The sequence below is a fragment of the Dunckerocampus dactyliophorus genome, chromosome 5 (assembly GCF_027744805.1).
Source record: "Dunckerocampus dactyliophorus isolate RoL2022-P2 chromosome 5, RoL_Ddac_1.1, whole genome shotgun sequence".
Classification (NCBI taxonomy): domain Eukaryota; kingdom Metazoa; phylum Chordata; class Actinopteri; order Syngnathiformes; family Syngnathidae; genus Dunckerocampus; species Dunckerocampus dactyliophorus.
Genome location: NC_072823.1, coordinates 10,636,422 through 10,656,869, shown reverse-complemented (window position 1 = coordinate 10,656,869; position 20,448 = coordinate 10,636,422). Strand labels below are relative to the sequence as shown.

Below are 20,448 nucleotides of genomic sequence, written 5' to 3'. Positions count from 1 at the left end.
TTGTTTCCAGGTTACCGGTTAAATTCTAATAAATGTTATTTTATAGTAAGGGCTAGACCATTTTGACTTTTAACTTGCATTCTGAAAAAGTGCATGCAACCCTGATATACATGTACCATGTACATAAACACTAATATTTGTAAATACAGTGTTCCCTCGTTTATTGCGGGGATAGGTTCCCAAAACTGCCCACAGTAAGTGAAATCCCAGTAAGTGAAAGTAGCCAACTTTGTTTACTATTATATATGTTTTAATGCAGTAAAAGCCCTCACAATACACTTTACACACTTTTCTCAGACAGGCATTAACATTTTCTCACATTTTAAACTCTCAAAGTTCAAATTTCATTTGAATTTTTATGGTCAATCCACTAGATTGGACACAATAAATAAAGTGACATACTTATTCACTCCTCTGATGGTGCTTTGTTCTGGTGCCCTTCGACTGTAGTTTTTGTATCCTTGTTAAGCATAAAACATGCCGTCGTCGTCCTCATCCCACTCCTTGAACCGAAGATTCATTTAGCCTGTTAGCTGCTGCTTCTTCTATTGTTTGTTGGCGGTTAGCAAGGAGCTCACACAGTTAGCTAGTATGCTAGCGGTGGCACGAAGGAGACTGACTGACAGTGGTCTAAAGCCAATCAGGATGCAGAACACTATGGGCGGGTTCTCCCTTCGCCAATAAGGACTTTTGTGGCTCTATATTTGGCCGGCTATTGTTTGCTGTAGACTACAAATGTGCTCTACAGGTAAACACACTGAGACAAGTGTAGCTGCACACATGTTCAAACGTGAGATAACACCCACTCCTGGTAGCACGAGTAAATACAACAACAGAGCACCGACAGCTTGCTCTAATACACCGCAAGCGTGTTCGTTCATATGCTGTTAAAAAAACACAAAATTGCACTTAAAAAAAAATTGCATTTTTCTTTCCATTTTGCAGTTGTTTCTGGGGTTTGTGTCTCTTTTTGGCATTTGCTGCATTTTCCCTTTGCATTGTGTTTGGACATTGCTGTGCCCCTATCAGCCACCATCGTATCAGTGCAGGTTCATCGTCAACCTCTCCACCAGTCACAATTTCCAATATCTTCCATATATTTAAAGCTTGAACCCTATTCAAGCTTGCATGTCCCATTTTAGATGTAGCTGGGGTCAAAGGTTATTTTTGCACCCATGATAGACACACTATAGTTTGCAACATGGTTTGGAAAAAAAAAAGTCAATTCAAGTCATGTTGGGAGTAAACTAACATTTATTAACAAGACCGGCTGGGAAGAGACCCCAGTTAATTGTAGCAGCAATATGAAACAGATCAATACAGTTAGGGCTTCCTCTTGAGTTAGTGTGGCAGGAAGTGGCTGTTAAGAGTACCAAGTTTTCCCAAAGTGTCAACTTCAAGCTAAAAGGTCGGGGTCCGTCCTCCTGTGCAGGGGCAGTCAATTGTATACAACGCACACAAGCGCCAGTCTATTAGGAAATGAAACAGAAGAAGCATGCAAATGGAAACAAGAATGTTACAAAATCTAATGTTTCAGTAAAAAAAAAAAAAAAAGAGGCAAAGTATGACGTCTTCCTGGATGGCTTATCGTTCACAAAAGCTTTTGTGTCAGAACTCACAACAAACGGGAAATGTACAGCTACAACAAAGCAATGACTGAATTATAAGAACAGAAATTTTGAAAGAGAATACAAAATGCCGGTGTCTGTGGAAAGCTGTACCGCTCTCAGTTTGGTCAGGTATCTAATGCTTAAGTTCTCATCTTAAATCATACTGTGCCACGTGGTGTCAAGTTGTATCCAAAAATGCATTTGAACATCGTATAAGGAGCCCTACTTTCAGTTAGCTGAGGTGTTTGAAAAAAAAGATAACCCCAAAACAACAACACAGGCTTATTGCGTGTCATCGTGGAAACGTCCAAAGGCACTTTGGACACAAACGGGAGCGTCCGCGAGTTAAGATGCTCCACCTGTAGGTTCCTCGTATTTCAAGCATGAGACAGCAAATACATTATTGTTCAGATCACAATTCAGGGATGGGAGCATGGATTTCCGTATATGCCATCAGGAGCTGGGCTGCTTATTCAGTGTCTGGCCAAATTGGTGTCACTTAACTGAATGGTGCTGACAGGTCGCAGTCATCTTTTTCCATTACATTGCACACAAAAGGCCTATCAGGATGAGCTCACAATATTTCAAGCCTGAATTGTGATAGTCACTTGATGAAGGTTACTCCTTTTCAGGAATGGAATAGAAAAAAATATCAATGCAAGCAGTTTCTTAAAATTTTGTCGGACTATAGATTCTACTCTGCATCATCAAAGTCAGATTTTAAATGTACTGTATAGACATGACGCATTATATCAGCGCAAGATTTAGAACATCCATGAAGACGTGCTTGGGTGAGTTTGGTGTGGAAGAACTGACAAATCTGAAGCCCATCAAACCACTGGGTTGAATTAGTACAGAAATTGTAAGCATTAGTGGCCTTCGACTCTTGGATAAATGGATAACATCGCACAGACACACTCCAAACTCATGTACATTTCTTCCTACATTTCTAATAATTTCGTATACATATTCAGAGTTTAGATATTTTGTTATAAAATATATTTTGAGTCAACTTCAAAGCCACGTGAGGCCATCTATTTCACTGCAAGACCCTATTTATTGTGATGTGTGTGCAAGGTCATATGTAGACAAAACAAGTTGAGGTAATAATGGCAAGTCAAGGACTCATTCAAATGTCAGATTGCGGTACACCAACAGAAATGTACCCGCTTGATATCAGGAGTGACGAATGGGAAAATGGGGCATACTTTAAACATTTATGGAATGATCACTGCATAATATATCCCAAAATCTATGCATGGATGACTGCCACTGAAAATAACATGAATAAAAATCTAAACTCTGCTTATTTGGGACACGATGAAACTGACCACAAGTAAATACACAGTTGCACATGTGACCGAGAACAGTTATACATTTCAAGTTACAAAATGCAGGGAAATGTAAAAAATGTTAAATACTGCTACAGCTGCTAAGAACTGCGACACTATATGTTTATATGGGGTGGCTTTTCTCCATCAACTCCTGAGAAGTCACTTCTTCTACCGCTATATCACTCAGAAAATAAACTATAATAACAGGTGTGAGGTGATTGTTTAGTCATTGCCTTTAAATGTCTCTAAGTGCTATTATGCATTGCACTGTTCACAAACCCATAGGGAGACATGATTTTTTTTTTTTTTTTTTTTAAATGGCTGCTCTGAGGCAAATGCAAGACCATGGAAATGGCCTGAAAAGTAGGTGTGGAGGGCAGGGTTCAAAGATGGGAGACAGGAGCTTTAAAGTACAATGTAAAAAAAAACAACAACCAAAAAACAGTGAGTTGATTCAGTGCAATGTGTTGCATCATTCCTGTCCTCTGTTCAAGTATTGGTGGGACTCCCAAACCCCTGGTTGATACGAGAGACTTCCTGTGCAGATTCTCAGGCCTCGTTAAATGACAATGTCAATTACCCCCTTTCCAATACTGCCAACTTCGGTGCTGGTGTCAGGTTCATTTGGAGGCAGAATTGAGGCAGTTTAAAGCTCTGGCTGCAAACTGATTTGACATCGCATTCACTTCCCATGCCCTCGGGAGCTATGCCATTACGTCACAGGGTTTTACGCCTCCGACTAGGAAACAAGTACTGGCCAATCAATAAAAAAATAATTCCACTGTACTATGAATGTACTATTCAATTAAAAAATAGATGTTACATAAAACTGCAGTATGGACAGTCACTGTCAACCAACTGATTAACACAAGGCAACAGAGCTCTGTCACTTTCTGCTCTCCAAAGAAAAATACTTCTCTCCAGCCAACCAGATAGTATGCTAGAAATAACATCCAAATGTAACATGAACGTGAATGATAGGAACACGTAGAAGAGGAGTGAAAGTTCTAGTGTGTATGCAGTGGAAGCACACGCCTTCCATGGCACGGCAGCGCGCTCTTAAAGGAAAGTAACAGCGATTGACTATTTATTACCCAATGTGCGAACAAATATCACTTAATAATACTGCACATCATTCACTACATTGTCTGAGGGACATTGTGGTCTGTGGTGCAAAAAAATTTTCATACATTTGTGTATTTGGACGGATTATGCAAGAGTTCGCCACTTGACACGGAAACCTTTTGGAGCCAATGGCGAATCTGAAAAAACGTCACTTGCTCGGCGCCCTAGATAATCAAAAATAAAGCTTTGGGAACCTACACCAATACAACTCTGAAACAGCCGTAGTGGACAAGGGGTAAACGTAATGGTGTTCCATGGCAGGCAGACTGCTGTAAGGCCTTAGCAGCGCATCACCTCCTCCGGCGAAAACGCGGGTGTTCCTTACCGTTGGTGATACAGTTGCCTTTTGAGAACAGCCGTTTGACAACTGCTTAATAAATAGAACTGAAAACCAGGTGTCACTGCCTCGCCTTTCAAGTGTAGCTTCTATAAGGACCAGTGCATATCTTCAAAGTCCCCTGCTTCACCCAAGTTCGAGTCTGTCTCCAGGAGTCTCATGATCACAGCCATAGCTGCTTCATCATTGGTAAGACTTCCAAGGCCCGGTTCAACCACGCTGTCCAAATCTAACTGGGAGTTCTCCCCTGCGGTGAGATCAAGGGACATTGAACGAGGACAAAATGATTGAGGAGAGAGGAACATGCATTGTAAATACTATTTCTCATGGTACACTTACACGACAACTATTAGTTGAATAGAGATGACAAAGTCAAAGAAGAAGCTCTGATTATGTGCACCAACTGACTCCTAGGGTGTATGTGCATGCAAGTTGGATGCAGTGCAGTAACTTAGCAGCAGAAGCGCTTTAAGAATGAATGCAACAACTTCCCAGTGGTTGGCCATTTTTGTTTTGGTTATGGCATACAGGTGGTTCTCGGTTTCCGAATGAGTTCCGTTCCTACCACGCGTTGTAAAAATACAATAATTAAATTAAACCGTAATTAAAAAAAAAAAGGACAAAAAACACAATGCTACTTGGTTATTACTTACTTTCAGAGGAAGAGATCCTTTAAAATGCTCAAGGATAGGAAGGTAGTGACCTGGCAGTTATGTGTAGTGTTAAAGAGTCCATCTGTGAACGTGCAGAGGGGACAGTTGAGTTTGCTGATGCTGTTTTGGCGTGGTTGAAGCTGACAGTAGCTGGTTTTGTTGTTGCAATAAATAAATCGACTACCTCCTTGTCATCCTTGCAATGTCTCGGCAGACATAACAGGATCCTTTATCCTCCATCTTTAATGATGGTTGCGACAGTCCAGTGTTTAGAGTAGCGTAGCTGCGTGTGAGCCGCACATAATGTATTCCTCCCTTGTAACTAGTTCTTGAGCGAGTCTCATGTTAATGGACCAAAATTAAGTTCTTAATTTATGGGAGCGCGTTTGTAACCAGGAAACGCCACAAAACGAGAACCACCTGTACTTGCACATGCCTAAACTGATGGCTTAACACATTTTTCACAGACAATCATCATTGTTGGAAATCTAATTGTTAAAAGGATTGTTTTCAATAACATCTACTTTGAGATGTGTTGATGGACAGGATCAGAGAACGTACCCATGAGTGTCTCCCCTCCAGGGAATAAAGCCCCCTGGGGGTCCTCCTCTGAGCTGCTTTTTTCTGGGATCTCCATTTCTGTAGCTTCACCATTTGGCACCTATACAGCAAAAGGCATGGTGATGAAATGAAAATGACAATTCATCTTTTGAGGGTAGCTCTAACAAGGCACACCAGATAAGTTTGCAATAGGGAAGGCACACTAAATTGTCCATCACATTACAGGCCATCAGATCAACAAAGAAGTGTGTACCACCTCTAAGATACCAGTTTGTCTGCTTAATCAGATTTTTAGGACAAGTTAACACCTTAGTCTGACTGAGAATCTGAACACAAAGAAAATCTAAAATACTAAAATAAAAGCAACATCTTTATTCATCTAAAGCAGATCTTATGTTATTCCCCCCTCCGATATAAAAATATAGCATACTTTGTGACTGGTTTTCTATGTCTGTCTACTCCAGGCACAGCTCCTCTGGGCAACATTATTGGGCTCAATGTGACATTAGCATGGAAACAGCAGTTTACAACATTGACACAGCTATGCTATTCTACAAATAAAAAGGATCTACGTGGAAAAAAACCCATCTAAAATTAACAAATATAATAACAATTTCAAACAATAACCTATAAACGGATCAATAATTTCTCCCATAGTTCATAAAAGAAATTTAGTCAATGAGCCTACTAAGAAAAAAACGCACTCAGTAATAATACAAAAACAGCCACACCAACACAAAGTGTGCAAGATTCACTTACATTGTTGCTGACTTGGTCGTGATTTGTGAGCAGAGATTTGTCCTGTGGCAGACTAAACGGGCTCACGTTACCACTGGAGGGTGAGGAGTGCATTCTATAAGCAACACAGGCAACATGTCAACTTACAATATGACAAACCCTGACATTTAGACATGAACCAGCCACTTTTTAGCAATTCCACGCATTATTATTAGAGCTGCACTAGGAAAAATGTGAATCACAATTTTTTTGCTTGCTATAAAAAAATCATACTGTTTAATGACTTGTTCTGCTTAAAGAAAGCTCCTCATGGAACTGACTGGAAACTTCCTGGAAATTACCAGAAAGACTGAAAATAAAACCCATGGCACGCCCAGTTGACAGTACATTCATGCACCTAATAAAGACAAGTCAATTAATACTGATGGGTTGGCTGTCAGCAGGGAGAGCCAGGGCATCAGAGCCAACTGGCTCTGGCTAGCGAGACTTGCTGGGGACACAGGGAGAGTGAGAAGGACGCCTCTGTCGTCATTCCAACGTGATTCTGGAGTAAAATGGCACCGTTTGTAACTCATTAAGTAAAATTTTAAAGAATCGTTATTTAGAAATACGATGCCATGTTTGTGTGAATTAAGATTGCATTTCCCCCCCCTATCTTTTATGCAGCCCTAACCTAAAAGGAAACCTCCCAGAGATTAAGTACACATTCACTGTTTTAATGTCCCACCTGTGGAAGTCCAGCAGCTCATTGGCAATCTGGGTCCCGATGCTTCCGGCATATACCATAGGTGTGGTAGAGATGCCTGGTATAACTGGAAGAGACTTCTTTCCATCTTCTAAAAAAAATTTTTAAAAAAAATTAAACTTTTAAGGCTAAAAAGCCCAAATTATCTGTGTTGTGTTTATAATATGTTTATAGTAACTCATTTTAATTGACCTCCTGAAGCCTTAGAAGCGCTTGACTGTTCAGTCTTGTTTCCTGACTGGCTTTTTCGACTGTGATCATGCCTGCAGTGAGAGAAAAGGGATACCTTTTACAATATACATATATTACAAACAGACAGAATAAAATTAAATAATCTGTAAAGCATCTACTTACGATATGACTGTGTTAGTTGACACAATATATTCAACTTCTTTGGTCCAGGGGTTTACAAAACTAAACCACTGACTTTGCAGTGTGACAAAAGAGCCATATTTTGTTTTAAATTTGTAGCAATTTGTCTCGATTTTCTCTTTACTCCGCAGCACTGAAAAAGAGAACAGTCAACATTGGATAGATGCTATAGGATCCGATCTCAGAGGTCCAAGCTCAGTTGAAGAGGCCTCCACAATTAGGGGGAAAAAAAAATCCCATAACAAAACAAAATATATAGGCTTACACATAAACTTACCTTTTCGATGTCGGTCAGCTAAATGTGGTAAGTCATCTTGATGGAAGTACTCATAGCATGAAGTCCCAAGCAACTCTTGGGGAAGATAACCAAGAATGGTTGTTGCTCTGTGAAAAGAGCATCAATATGACAGAATTGGGTATAAATACACCTTTTAAATGTTTCACGGTGAACACTGAACAGTCTCTTAGCTATAATTGGGACACGATGCAGTAACTCCATTACTGGAATCTAATTAATTACCATTTCAAAGGTTACAATGCTGTTACCATTACCAGTGTGAGATGTGGTGTTTTATTATGCACAGATATCGAACAGCGGCTATCACCGGCTCACTCATAGAGATGTTACGAATGGGTCGAATTGTTTGCACGTCTCTTCAGGTGAACGATGGCAACCTATTTGCAGATGTAAGAATATAAGATATCAGAACGTCCTCATGTGCAAATGGGAATCGGTTGTCATTCTCCACTTAAAAGAACCGTTCAAAAGACTCGGCTTGTTCACGAACGTCACATCTTTAAGAGAATTCGATGCTGCCCCCTCGCTTTGGTAGAGGATTGCAAGTCACTTTGCTCCTCGGCATACGCTCCCACAAAGATAAATCCAAAAGATTTTATAAACAGTATATGAAAGTTTTTCCAACAACAACAACAAAAAAATTACTTTCCCTGGTAATCAATTACATTTATGAAGGAGTGATTCCGTTACTAATGCAATAGCTTTTTTTGGGACAGCAAGTAGTAACTAAAGTACTTTTCTCAGGTAATATACCTCACACTGATAATACTAAATTCAGTATATAATCTACAATCACAATTTTACCTTTGATCGACAAAGGTGAACTTGCCATCCATGGCATAACGTGTGATGAACTCTGTGGGTTTGACCCGGAAATCTCCGTTGACTTGAGGAGATGAGTGGGAGTGGATGCGCCCCACAGCAACCAGACAGCTGAAGTGGGAGCTCTCTTGCTTCTCTGCATCGCACTCGCCCTCTGCTTCCAGCTGACTGGAGGGCCAGCTGCGCATGTAGCCTGTACAATGAACTGTGCAGTACTTTTGCGATTCTGTAGGCACACACAAATATAAATTAAACTACGAAGGGCTGCAACTAACTAACGACTATTTTCTTAGCTGATCAATCTATAGTTTGTTGTTTTGATTAATCAAGTAATCGATTAGACCTTAGATGAACCAAATCAATAGGAACCAAACACAATTGGTGGTTTGGTTTCCAAACCCCTTATTTTTTTCTTGGGCTTGTTTAAGTTAAGGTCTTTTTCTGATTACAATTATTGTATAAAAGATCAGGATCTTCAACCTGCTTCATATGGAAAGAAAGATCATTTTTGATGTGACTGAGCCCTATAAATACCACTGTAATTACTTCACCCTGGCTGCCCAAAATGGATCCCAAAATTATTTAACTACCTTTCTTTTTGGAGGTGCTGGCCTGAAGTTCCTTCTCCTCAACTTTGACGGATATTTTGTTGCATTTCATACGGCAGAAGAAAGAGCGTCGTGCGCCTGAACACAGTCGTGTTGCGCCGACTGGGAGGTCAGCCTGGACTTGCAGACCAGCTATGGACACGACAATACCATTACATGTGCTCCACCACACACACAAACTAAGAAACAAACAAATAATTGCTATACTTTTAGCATCTATCAGTCGTTCACGAGGGTACAGTTCAGATGCTGACAGCTGTTCCTTCACTTTTCCCATGTCTTTAGGGTGGACATAATCAAAGAAGCTCTGGCCAATCAGCTCTGCCTGTAAGGAGAAGACAAAGATTATCAAACTGACCAACACAAACAGTTTGTTCAAAAATACTAAATCATACAGTTGCTAAGTTATAAATGATAACAACAAAGTACATTTGATTTTGGACACCGGAGCACACTAGTAAATTACATGGCACAAATCAGGCAAAATGTGAAAGAAAGGGATGGATAATTCAAAGTTTGATAGCATCTATTGGAAAAAAAGATCTCTCTATATCAAGATATATCCCATTTGGTCTTTTGAAACATGAACAGTGTTGCTGCAGATACAGCAAAAAAAAAAACAAACAAAAAAAAAAAACAACAACAACAAAATAAGTGTTACCCGACTATAATTTAATATCTTCGTGACGGACTCAGAGACAAAAACAATTTTCCCCCGATCGCAGCCAACTACAAACAGGAAGCCATCTGCAGCCTGCACGACAACAAAGAGAGAGAATAGGAAGCATCTGATGTGCTAGTCTGATAACAGTAAAATGCCAGTGAGAAATCTTTAAAAAAAAAAAAAAAAAAGCCTCTCAATTAAATGATTGAACATGGCAGATTTGTGCAAATAAAGTCAGACAACAGGTATTGTTACCTTTAGGACCAGGTGTTTGAGCTCCTCGTCAGGCAGGAATGATGGTTTGTAGTTAAGTTCGGAAAAAGAGCTTGAGGAACCTAAAACGTGTGAGGTTTCAAAATGTGAGTTTCACGTAGCTATTGTCGAGAAGTTTATACAGCATTACCGCCAAAACTTCGACAATACAATGAATCAGAATTTTCTCTGGTTCACTGAATCGGTAATTCGGCAAAATCATTAGCTGTAGTTGTCTTTCCTGCTGGTCTGGTACCTTTGAGGGATTTGAGGTGCTGCACGGCCATTCTGAGCACAGTGAGTTTGTCCAGTTTACGAGACATAGGGTTACATGTTGGAATCATGGCTGACAGCTTGTCAATCAGCGTGTTCATTTTGTCTCGTCTTCTCTTCTCAATTTGGCTGTGTGGTTCCCTGCAAAAAGATAATGATGATTCAAATGAATGTTTTTTTTCCCCTCGACCAGTACAGCTAATTAATTCAATATTTATGTTATGTTGAGAGATTCTATTACCTGAAACATTTCATTTTGGCATGTTGGTCCTCTTCATCTGAACTGTAGAAAAGAAAAACATCCTCAACTGCGTTGCATTGTTAAAGGAATAGTTAGGATTATTTGACATGAAGTTGTATGACATTCCCATCAGCAGTATATTACACCAATAGTGACTTACCCCCCAAACTGGGTCCTGTCAGTCCAGTTCTGGTCGTAGATCCGTGACGAGGAACATAGTTCCACTTAGTTGCTGGGGCCATTTAAGTAAAGAGTTTGGCTTCTCAAAAAAATGCCTTCGAAAGAATAATACGCTGGCATCTTCCTCCATGACGGAGCGCTGCGGCCATCTTGTTTACGTGTGTGTTCCACCGAGGAAGAAGATGCGAGCGTCTTCATCACATACACAAGAATGGACAGGCAACATTGCTCAGGAATATGGCGGGAGACAAATATAACGCAGAGCGATTTGTGAGGTCTGATTTTTTTTTAGTTTTTTTTTTAATGCAAATCTATTACTCTTTTGAACGCATTTTTTTTTGAGCAGCCAGACTCAGCAATTAAGAGGAACTACGTTCCTCATCACGGATCTCCGACCAGAAGTGAACTCACGGGACCAATTGGGCGGGTAAGTCACTTTGGGTGTAATACACTGCTGATGGGGATGTCATACAACTTCATGTCAAAAAAATCCGAACTATCCATTTAAAGACAGTGGGTGTTGCCAAATATAGTTATTTGGAATGCGCAATTCAGCTGTTTTCCAGAAAACAGCACCTACCCATTTTGGTCCTCATCCATATAGTCACTTGTGAACAATGCCAATTTTGTTTCCCTAAGTAAAAAAAACAGCAGCATCAATAAAGGCAATTTAATTGGATTTATTGGTTTTTAGCAGAGTTTAATCAAAGGCAAACACACTCATACGTACTGGTTGTCCACACTGCCCTTTCGTTTCCGGGGCATCTCCAGGCCCAGGGACATGCCAACCATTGAGGTTGGAGTCATCAGGCTGGGTAGAGAGACGGAGGTCATTTGGTTTTCCTCAATTACATTCTCTGGAAAAAGAAGGGAAAAAATAATGAGCTGCAGATTAAAAAACAAAATTACTGCAATGTAATTGCAATGATTGCACATTCTAAAAAAAAAAAAAAAAAAAAAAAGAAAATACAGCAAACCCCATTTAGTCATACAAAATCTGCTGTTTGAACTGAGGTCTTGCATAATGTCATGCACAGGTTACTTGTAATATATTTGATATTTAGTTATTTACTTACAAATACAGTATATATTAACCAATTTATTCCCAAAGATGTATTTATGTTTTTCTAAACCCAAACGCCCGATCCTAAAGATGTCTTTTAAGTTATTTTGCGTGAGAGACAAAAAGAGGCGATGACACAACCGCACACTATCAGATGTCACTTTTAGAGCAGTTTTAAGCCATAAAAACGGCCACAAGGTGGCAGAGGTGCATTTGACAAGAGCTCGGCATGTGAATTTGAATGGAACAAAAAATACGACAGCAAGGAGGAAGTAGACACACGTGGAGGAGTGTAGCGTGCAGAAGGTGACGCATTGTAAGGAAATTTTAATGCATGCACACGCACAGATGCGCGTGTACACAGTTCATGTGAAAATTGTAAATAGTTCATTATATTTGTAAATCATTTGTAAATAAATCGTTATTTTGATGTAAAACAACCCTTTTTGTGTTGTTTAGATACTTGACCTGCCACAAAAACTACATATTTGTGTCAAAGTGAAAGTTATGATTGAAATGTATCTTTTCACAAAAAACAGTTTTTCTCCCTTTTTTACTCGGCAACTGATATTTTCCTGAAACTTACCTATGTTCAGCTGATTAGTAAAGAACGGAAAAAGGTAGAAACCAACTTTTTTTTTCTGAAGAAAGACGGTAGTCTAATCATGGTTTTGGTAGGTTCCATGTTTATATAGCCATAGAACATAATATTGTGTGTGTCTTGAAAGATCAGTCAACATCTAAGATGGCCGGTACTGAAGGGGCTGTCTTTTGAAAAATGGCTGGGATTGAAAGAGTTAATAAACATGTCTGCCAATATGCCACAATTTGCTAAAAGGCTATTTTTTCATCTGTAGTCCCTAGTCCAAATCCTATTTGCTAAAAGTATATATAATCTAATCGGAACACAATAAGCCAACAACCAAACATCATACCAGGACACAAACCCACATATGACAGCATACCAACAACAGCAGTTAGTTACTGTCATTTGAAAGTAATTAGTGATGACAAAATGCATTACACAATTCCTGCATTACTTTTGAAGTACTGTAAATTAACCCAAACAAACAAACTGCAGAATTGTACTTAAAAAAAGACAATGCCAAAACAATACATTACTAATGCTGACTTAACAAGCCTACTTTTCATTGAACTTCTCTACTTTTTCCGCACATATTTTTAAAAAAAGATTTATAGATTTAATGAAGGCCAAATGCTTATTACTCAGAGGCTACTTCCAGTAGAGTGACTTGTGTTCAAGTAATCACAATTCATGATATTGAACATACGGCATAATTAACTAAAGGAAAATACAATTTTGACAACAATTATTTGCTTTAACATGCACACATACATATTGACATCGGGACTTAAACAGAGAGACCCAAGACAAAACAAGTAATCCATCACTTATAAACATGTCGTTAAGATTAGAAACTTACATCTCGTGGTAATAGTAAATGCAATTAATTGTTAAGCCCTAATTTTCATACATACCACTGTTGGAGTGGGGACACATTTTAATATCAATGTACGTAAGTGTGGGCATTGCCTTTCTCTAAAGCACATACATACCATTCATTTTTTACTTTTAAAATCAGCACAGTTTAAACGGGAATGACCGTTTATATAACACCCCTCTCAATCTGACAGTAGTTGAATTCGTAAACCTCACATAGGGATTTACTTCAGGGTTTCTGGATTACACTGCCCTAGTTTTAACTTAGTAGATGTATCTGGCAAGGCTAAGGGAGTGCTGCCAAGGCTCTGAAGTGATCCAGGGAGAAACGTGAGAGAATGGCACAACAGACCAAATGCAGGACATACCCATGACATCTATTTTTAGATGTGTTCCACACTGTGACCCAAATAGCAATTAACACACAATCTGCAAGACAAGCAGGTTACAGTCAACAGTAAAGACAACAAGATGAGTGGACATCCCTCAAAGTGTGAAGCCAGAGCACTTCAGGGGTCATACAGTTTGGCTCCTTGGAGGAAAGTCACAAATCTTAGGCCATCAATCCATCTACGTTTGGGCAGGTTCACCCTGGACTGTTTGACAGTCACTGGGCTCACACACATGGACAACCACACACACTTACATCCACACTTAAGGGCAATTTATGTTGGATTTACACAAAGTGTGACACCATTTCTTTCCTTCCACCTCAGATATGCATCACGGCAGCGTAAAGACGGAAAACATGAATAAACTGGGATATCCTCAGATCAGAATCACAAATGTAGATAAAAATTCTACATGGCCATGTCCCAATGAGTCTGCAGCGTAAGCTGACAGATGACACCGATAACATCTGTTCATTCACACCAGTCATTGCCAACCACTGTGTTGTGGCACATTTGTGTGCCGTGCGAGATCATCAGGTGTGCTGCGGGAAATTATCCAATTTCACTTAATTGGTGGAAAAATGACTCATACATATGTAATGGTTTCATTTTATTTGAACATACATTACCTTGGTATAAATCACATATTACAATTCACAGTTTCACAAACCCAAAAGGAGTAGAACGAATAAGAGCTTATATTCAGTCCTACCCCCCTCTTCCTTTCACATCAATTGCTAATATATTTGTTCACTTCCTATTCCACATGTGCCTTTTACGAGTTCTGAAATAACATAAGAAGCAATATAACAATGCGTTAAAATGAAGTTGAGGTTTGTAAGGCAATATAAATAAATTATACAGCACTCATGAAAAAGTAGTAGTAGTAGAAGTTAGTAGTTGTCACATACTGTACGTTGTTAGATGATTGAGTACAAACAATGTAACACTTCAGATAGTCGTATAACAAAAATGGAGAATAAGGAGTAAGTGTGGTTGTCATATGACATAGCAGTGTACAGGTATTTCCCTATGGTTCAAGATTCTTCTTCCTTATACTTCGTAAACGTCAACTGATTGTACTGTTCCTTCAAATGGCTCATTTTAGTCCATTGTTTGAGTTCTTTATTCAATTTGTTCTACAATTTGATTCCACATACTGATATGCTGAAGGTTTTTATCGTTGTTCACGTATAAGGGTTTTAAGTTAATTTTGTTCCTAAGATCATATTTCTCCTCTCTTGATGAGAAGAATTGTATTATGGTTTTGGGTAGCAGGTTTTTTTGCTTTATGTATAATCTTAGCTGTTTCAAAGTGTACCAGGTCAACAAATTTTAATAACTGGGGTTTTAGGAATAAAAGGGTTTGTGTGTTCTCTCTAACCAGCGTTGTAGATTATCCTAAGTGACCTTTTTTTTTTATAGTTGTTAGTGAGTGAAGTGTACTTTTATTGTTATTTCCCCATTGTAGTCTTCTGTGAATTTACAGATGCCATTTATATATATAGGTTAAACAGTTTTGGTCCCAGTATTGACCCCTGGGGTATGCCGCCAAATATATTTAAGCTTGCAAATGTACATTCTCCTAGCTTCACATATTGGATCCTGTTTGCCAAGCAGCTTTTTTTACCCAGTTCAAAATTAACTATCCACTCTTCCATACCATTGTAGTTTGTTCATTTATTGTATCAAATGCTTTTGTTAAATCCATAAATACTGCAGCTGCGCACTCTCTGCGATCTATAGCGTTGGTAATTTCCTCAGTTATTTCCTCAGTGAGTAATTCATTCTTATTTATAAATGTCCCTGACCTCTTGTTGAATAGATATTCAAAGATTTTAGAAAATTGTGGCAAGAAACTGGTCATCGTTAGTGAATTGATGTTTGTCTCCAGTTTTGAAAATTGGTACAGCTTTAGCTATTTTCCTTTTGTTTGGAAATACAGTATGTCAGGCTGAAATGATAAACTACTGCTGTACAACAATGGTTCCGCAGTCTCGTTAGACTTTGGAAACTAGTTTTATCGTTTCCATTTCATTGCTATCAGTTGATGTTTTTGCTTTACATTTGTTGGCAATATCGCTTATCTCTTTTTTTGTCTGTGAGGAAAATGGAGTTGGGATTCTCATCTGTACTTTAATTCCCTTCTGCCACTGACAAGTAATTTGGGATAATTTCTTCCAGATTTGGTCCAATATTTTAGTATTTATTGAACTTTTCAACTACCTTGTTCATATCCTCACTTTTAGCATTTCCGTCTATAAAATATTGATGGTAATCTACTTTCTTGGATCCAATCCTGATGATACTGTTTACGATGCCCCTAGTTGCCCTAATGTTTTTATTCTAGTCTTATAATTTGCTATAATTTTCTCTCTTACACACTCTTAAAATATTTGTTAACTTGTTTTTATACGTCTTTGTTTCTGCTTCTTTAGATTTTTTGTATCATGAATTTCCTATATAATGCGTTTTTCTTCTCACAACCATTTTTGCAAACCCTTTGTCATCCACAGTTGATTTATCTTCTTTTGCTTATTAGACAATTCTCTTAATGGACAGTGCTTACCGTAGAGCTTCACATAAATATTTCGAAAGTGATCATATGCTTCATTCACATTTTCACAATGTGGCAGGTCGCCATAAATAAAAATTGACCACCACACCTACTTGGCACTGTCTATTTAATTGTTTTGTTTAAGATTTGGCCCCATTTGCTCACCTTCACTCACATTCACAATATATTGTTCTGTCTGAACTGAATGGAGTGTCGTCACACCTCCGTCTTGTAGATGGCATTGTAACATTGATGGCAAAACACAAAGGCGGTGTCCGTGTTTATCTCGCTGCCACCTCGTCTCTTTGGGAACAGTCATGTCAACAATGACGTCATCAAACATAACCTTAAAAGTAACTATTTAACTATTAACTACTATATGCATTTCAAATCGTTTTCTGCATGTAAATCTATTATTGTAAAACGGTAAAAATATGTTGTGTTAACATTTTTGGCTTTCTGCAACAAATTAATTGGATTTACATTACTTATGGGAAAAATTGATTCGGTTAGAGTCAGACCTGGAGCGGATTAATGACGCTAACTAAGGTTCCAATCTATGTGCTTTCACTGTGCTGGGACGCTCCTCTTAGTTAATAATCCTCGCCTCCGTGGCAGAAAATGAACTATAGTTGTTCCTCGCTATATTGCGGTTCGATTATCGCTCAGTCGCTATATTGTGTTTTTTCAGAAATTCATTAATAAATGATCAATGTTTCCTGGTATACTAATTATCAGGTCAGAAATTCATTAATAAATGATCAATGTTTCCTGGTATACTAATTATCAGTCAAACATACTGAAATGCAATTGAAATACAAGTGATACTTCCTAAATAAATTCAAAGCTAACGGGTTAGCTCGCTAGCTAGCGGCCGCCTCGAGTCCCTGCAGCATAAGAGTTGTGCAATGCGATGTAAACAATGAATTATACGAGTGTAAAGCAGTGTAAATATTTAGAAAGGCATAAACAGGTTTTCTATGCTTTGACTATTAAAATATTCATTTTATTGACATTGAATCACGGAAATTAATTTATCGTGGTCATGTCTGGAACCAATTAACTCCTACAAACATGGGACAACAGGACATATCTTTAAGTATGATTATCACTGGATGACTGAAGGACGAGGAATAGCTAAGCATCCAACACCTCCACCAGAGGATGATGGGCCGACATCCATCTTTTTTGTTTTTTTATGCCATGCAATCGACCCACATCACGTTCAAACTACTATAACCAGAAGGAACTTTCACAATGCTAACTTGTGAGTTAATATATATTATTGTCATTTATCATGTCTACTATATTAGGAAATACGAGTATAAAGGTGACTACAGGGGTGTTATTTCTTGTCTACAGGGCTCTAGTCATGTAAAGAAAAAGTTTATAGACGGTCATAAACAGCTTTTCTGTGGTCTGAGTATGAAAATATTCAATTTATCAATATTGAATCCTACTTCATGGAAATTCGCTTATAGTGGTCAGGTCTGGAAACAATTAACTGCGATAAACAAGGGCTGACTGTACAATATATGAAAAATGGATCAGGTTTCAAATCGAATAGTCTATGTGGGTTTAAGGGGGCCTCTCCTGCTCATTTCAGAGACTTTTAAAATGATTAAAAAAAATAGTCCAGCTTAGTCACTACTGTATAATTAACGATTATTCAGAACCTGCTTGTGACTTTTTTTAAAGCAACTCGTGGCAAATCTAGCAACTTTTTTTTGGTGTCATTGGATACTTTTGAAGATGACGTGAAAGCATGCATGGCTCTTACGCCCGGATTATTGTGTGCTCCTGTATAGTCACTACGCCGTTTCCTGTGATGCCGTCTCGATCATTTTATAGCTATTCGTCCGGGTTGAGCGTGTGACTTGCAATGCTCTGGCCGCTGTTTTTTCCGGAATGTCAATTCAGCGAGCAACCTATTAGCTTGTGAATTTTCCTTGGGCGTGAACGAACAATGGCAATTAAAGAGAGACGGGGAGTGTTTTTGGACCTGTAACTAAACGATGTGTTATAATAGTCACTTTTAATGTCAATCCTGAGCGCATACACACAGAAAACAGTAAATTCTGCAAATTAGACAATGACATAATTTAGCAACTTTCACTGGTTTAAGGTGACCAGCTCCTGTCGCTTTAAAATGTCGGCATATGTAGAAGGTTCCAATAAAAAATGGATTACATTGGCAATTATCATTTCAAGGTTAAGAAAAGAAAATTGTCATTATGCAATTTCCTTATTTCAAAAAGGACCTTACATAAATTAATAGTGGCCTTTTATGATGTTGTCCAGCTTTGACCAACTTTAACGCTAGTTTTTCGTCCTTGCTAACATTAAATGAATAAACAAGCTCGTCCAAGGGGCCACAGACGTTAAAAATGCTTAAAAACTAAAGTTAGGTCTGACCATAGCCTAGAATTGTTTCCATTTAAAAGAAAACGTGAGTGCCTTAACATGGAGTCTGGTAAAGTGTCAAAAATAGCTACAATGGGTAGTTTTAACCACTCGGCTCTTTTGAGACCTGGTAAACAGGCCTAGTCTGGCTATTATGCTAAGCTAACGTTTGCTTATCTTTCGGGCTACTTTCGGAAAGCGCCTGCCATTCATTTCACGTATAGCAATAACCAACGATGACGGTCAGAGGCCGTCTTTATCGACACTAAACGTTGGAAACGTTAAATATGGTGATACGTGGCATAAACAGTGTAAAAGACGACTTTGCTCTACTGATCTACTGACCTACTTTTGCAATAACGCAAAGTTACGGCCAACCCTTTGAGAAACAAGCTAGCACAAACACCTCGCTTATCAAACAAATGTCAGCACCACTAATGGAATTCAAGACCGTTGGACCATCAAATTGTTCTATGACACAAGTATATTACCTCCTCGTTCGCCTTCCGTTCTGTCACCGCCGCCAGCGGCGGTATTCCTGGCCGCCATGGCTGGAGCCGGTGCGCTGGGGCCCAGGACTCCAATGCATGGATGAGGCGGTCGAATAACGAAGAATAATGCTTTTGTTTTTAATCCAAGACGACGAGTTAAACAGCCAATAAAAGGTACATTATTGTACCACACAAGTAAATGATAAGGGTGTGCAGAAACATGCACAGGAGGATTCCCTCCTTTGGGGCCAGCTTGGCGGTGAAAGCGCGGAAGATGACACACGGTCTCCTCCTATCGGCATACTAGTGTCTCCCCTCCTGCTGTCACGCCATGCAACAACTGTTGTGTTATGTGTCCACTACAATACCACTATGTAACATTGCAATATTAGTTTCATTATGTATTCTTATTAAAGATTACGTTGCCACCTTTATTTATCACTAATTACCTGATATGATTGTAGCCAAATACATTCATGTTTGTCAACTGCAACACTGCACGAAAATTAAAGTTTGTTCAGGAAGCTGTAGTCCAGCACTGTCATATAGTCTATATGCATGTAATGGGGTGTGCGGCTCGATCCAAGTATCGCGAGTAGCGATCGAAGTGCAGTGGGATCGATACTAGCCTAATGAAAGCGACATTTTTCCGTTCTCTTCTGTTTTCAATTTCACAAATATCTGTTTTTTTTTGTTATTGTTGTTCGTATTGTTACATTTCTACATACAGTACACATATACAAACTCAGACAATACATTATTGGACAGAGGAGGGGCTGCAAAATGCCAAATGAGAGCCAATAGTAGTTTATTTTATTTGACTTTATTTTGCCCAAACAATTATACGAAATGCTTTACCAAAAAAGTAATTTAATTAGTAACGAACTTATTCCTTCATAAATGTAATTAGTTACCAGGGAAAGTAATAATTTTTGTTATCTAAAAAAATCAACTATTTAATTAGTCATTTGGATTTGGCTTCGTAGTTTCGTATGCTATTGAGATATGTTTCATGAGATTAGGGCTGAAGGCTTGTGACCTGCAGTTCTCTACCAAACTGGTAGGTGTGAGGGTTTGCCCGAGAGTGAGCAAATACAACTCTTGTTGACGAGCTATTTAGCTTCCTGTGTAGTAGTAGTAGTGCTCAATGGCGACTGAGGCAAACCAGGACAGATCGTTCAGATCGTTCGTATACTGTAAAGATCAGTGAATGACAACATGCCAAATTACACTATCGGTATTGGTAACAGCATTGTAACGTTTTAAA

At 38.8% G+C, this 20,448-nt stretch overlaps 1 protein-coding gene across 2 annotated transcripts; it reads right to left on the bottom strand.

Moving 5' to 3' along the window:
- Positions 1–282: 282 nt before the first annotated feature.
- bmal2 (basic helix-loop-helix ARNT like 2) lies at positions 283–19,482 on the bottom strand. 2 transcript variants are annotated; one of them, XM_054777309.1, is made up of 17 exons: positions 19,182–19,482; positions 11,544–11,670; positions 11,394–11,447; positions 10,634–10,675; positions 10,376–10,533; positions 10,123–10,202; positions 9,865–9,957; positions 9,411–9,528; positions 9,186–9,335; positions 8,578–8,821; positions 7,753–7,859; positions 7,458–7,608; positions 7,296–7,366; positions 7,086–7,194; positions 6,380–6,473; positions 5,621–5,720; positions 283–4,653 (listed from the first exon to the last, which is right to left on the bottom strand). In XM_054777309.1, the coding sequence occupies exons 1-17, from the start codon at positions 19,237–19,239 to the stop codon at positions 4,496–4,498; spliced, it is 1,914 nt and encodes a 637-aa protein (XP_054633284.1). In that variant the 5' UTR covers positions 19,240–19,482; the 3' UTR covers positions 283–4,495. The 2 variants fall into 2 exon arrangements, with proteins under 2 accessions (XP_054633284.1, XP_054633285.1); XM_054777310.1 differs by lacking the exon at positions 9,865–9,957.
- Positions 19,483–20,448: the final 966 nt, after the last annotated feature.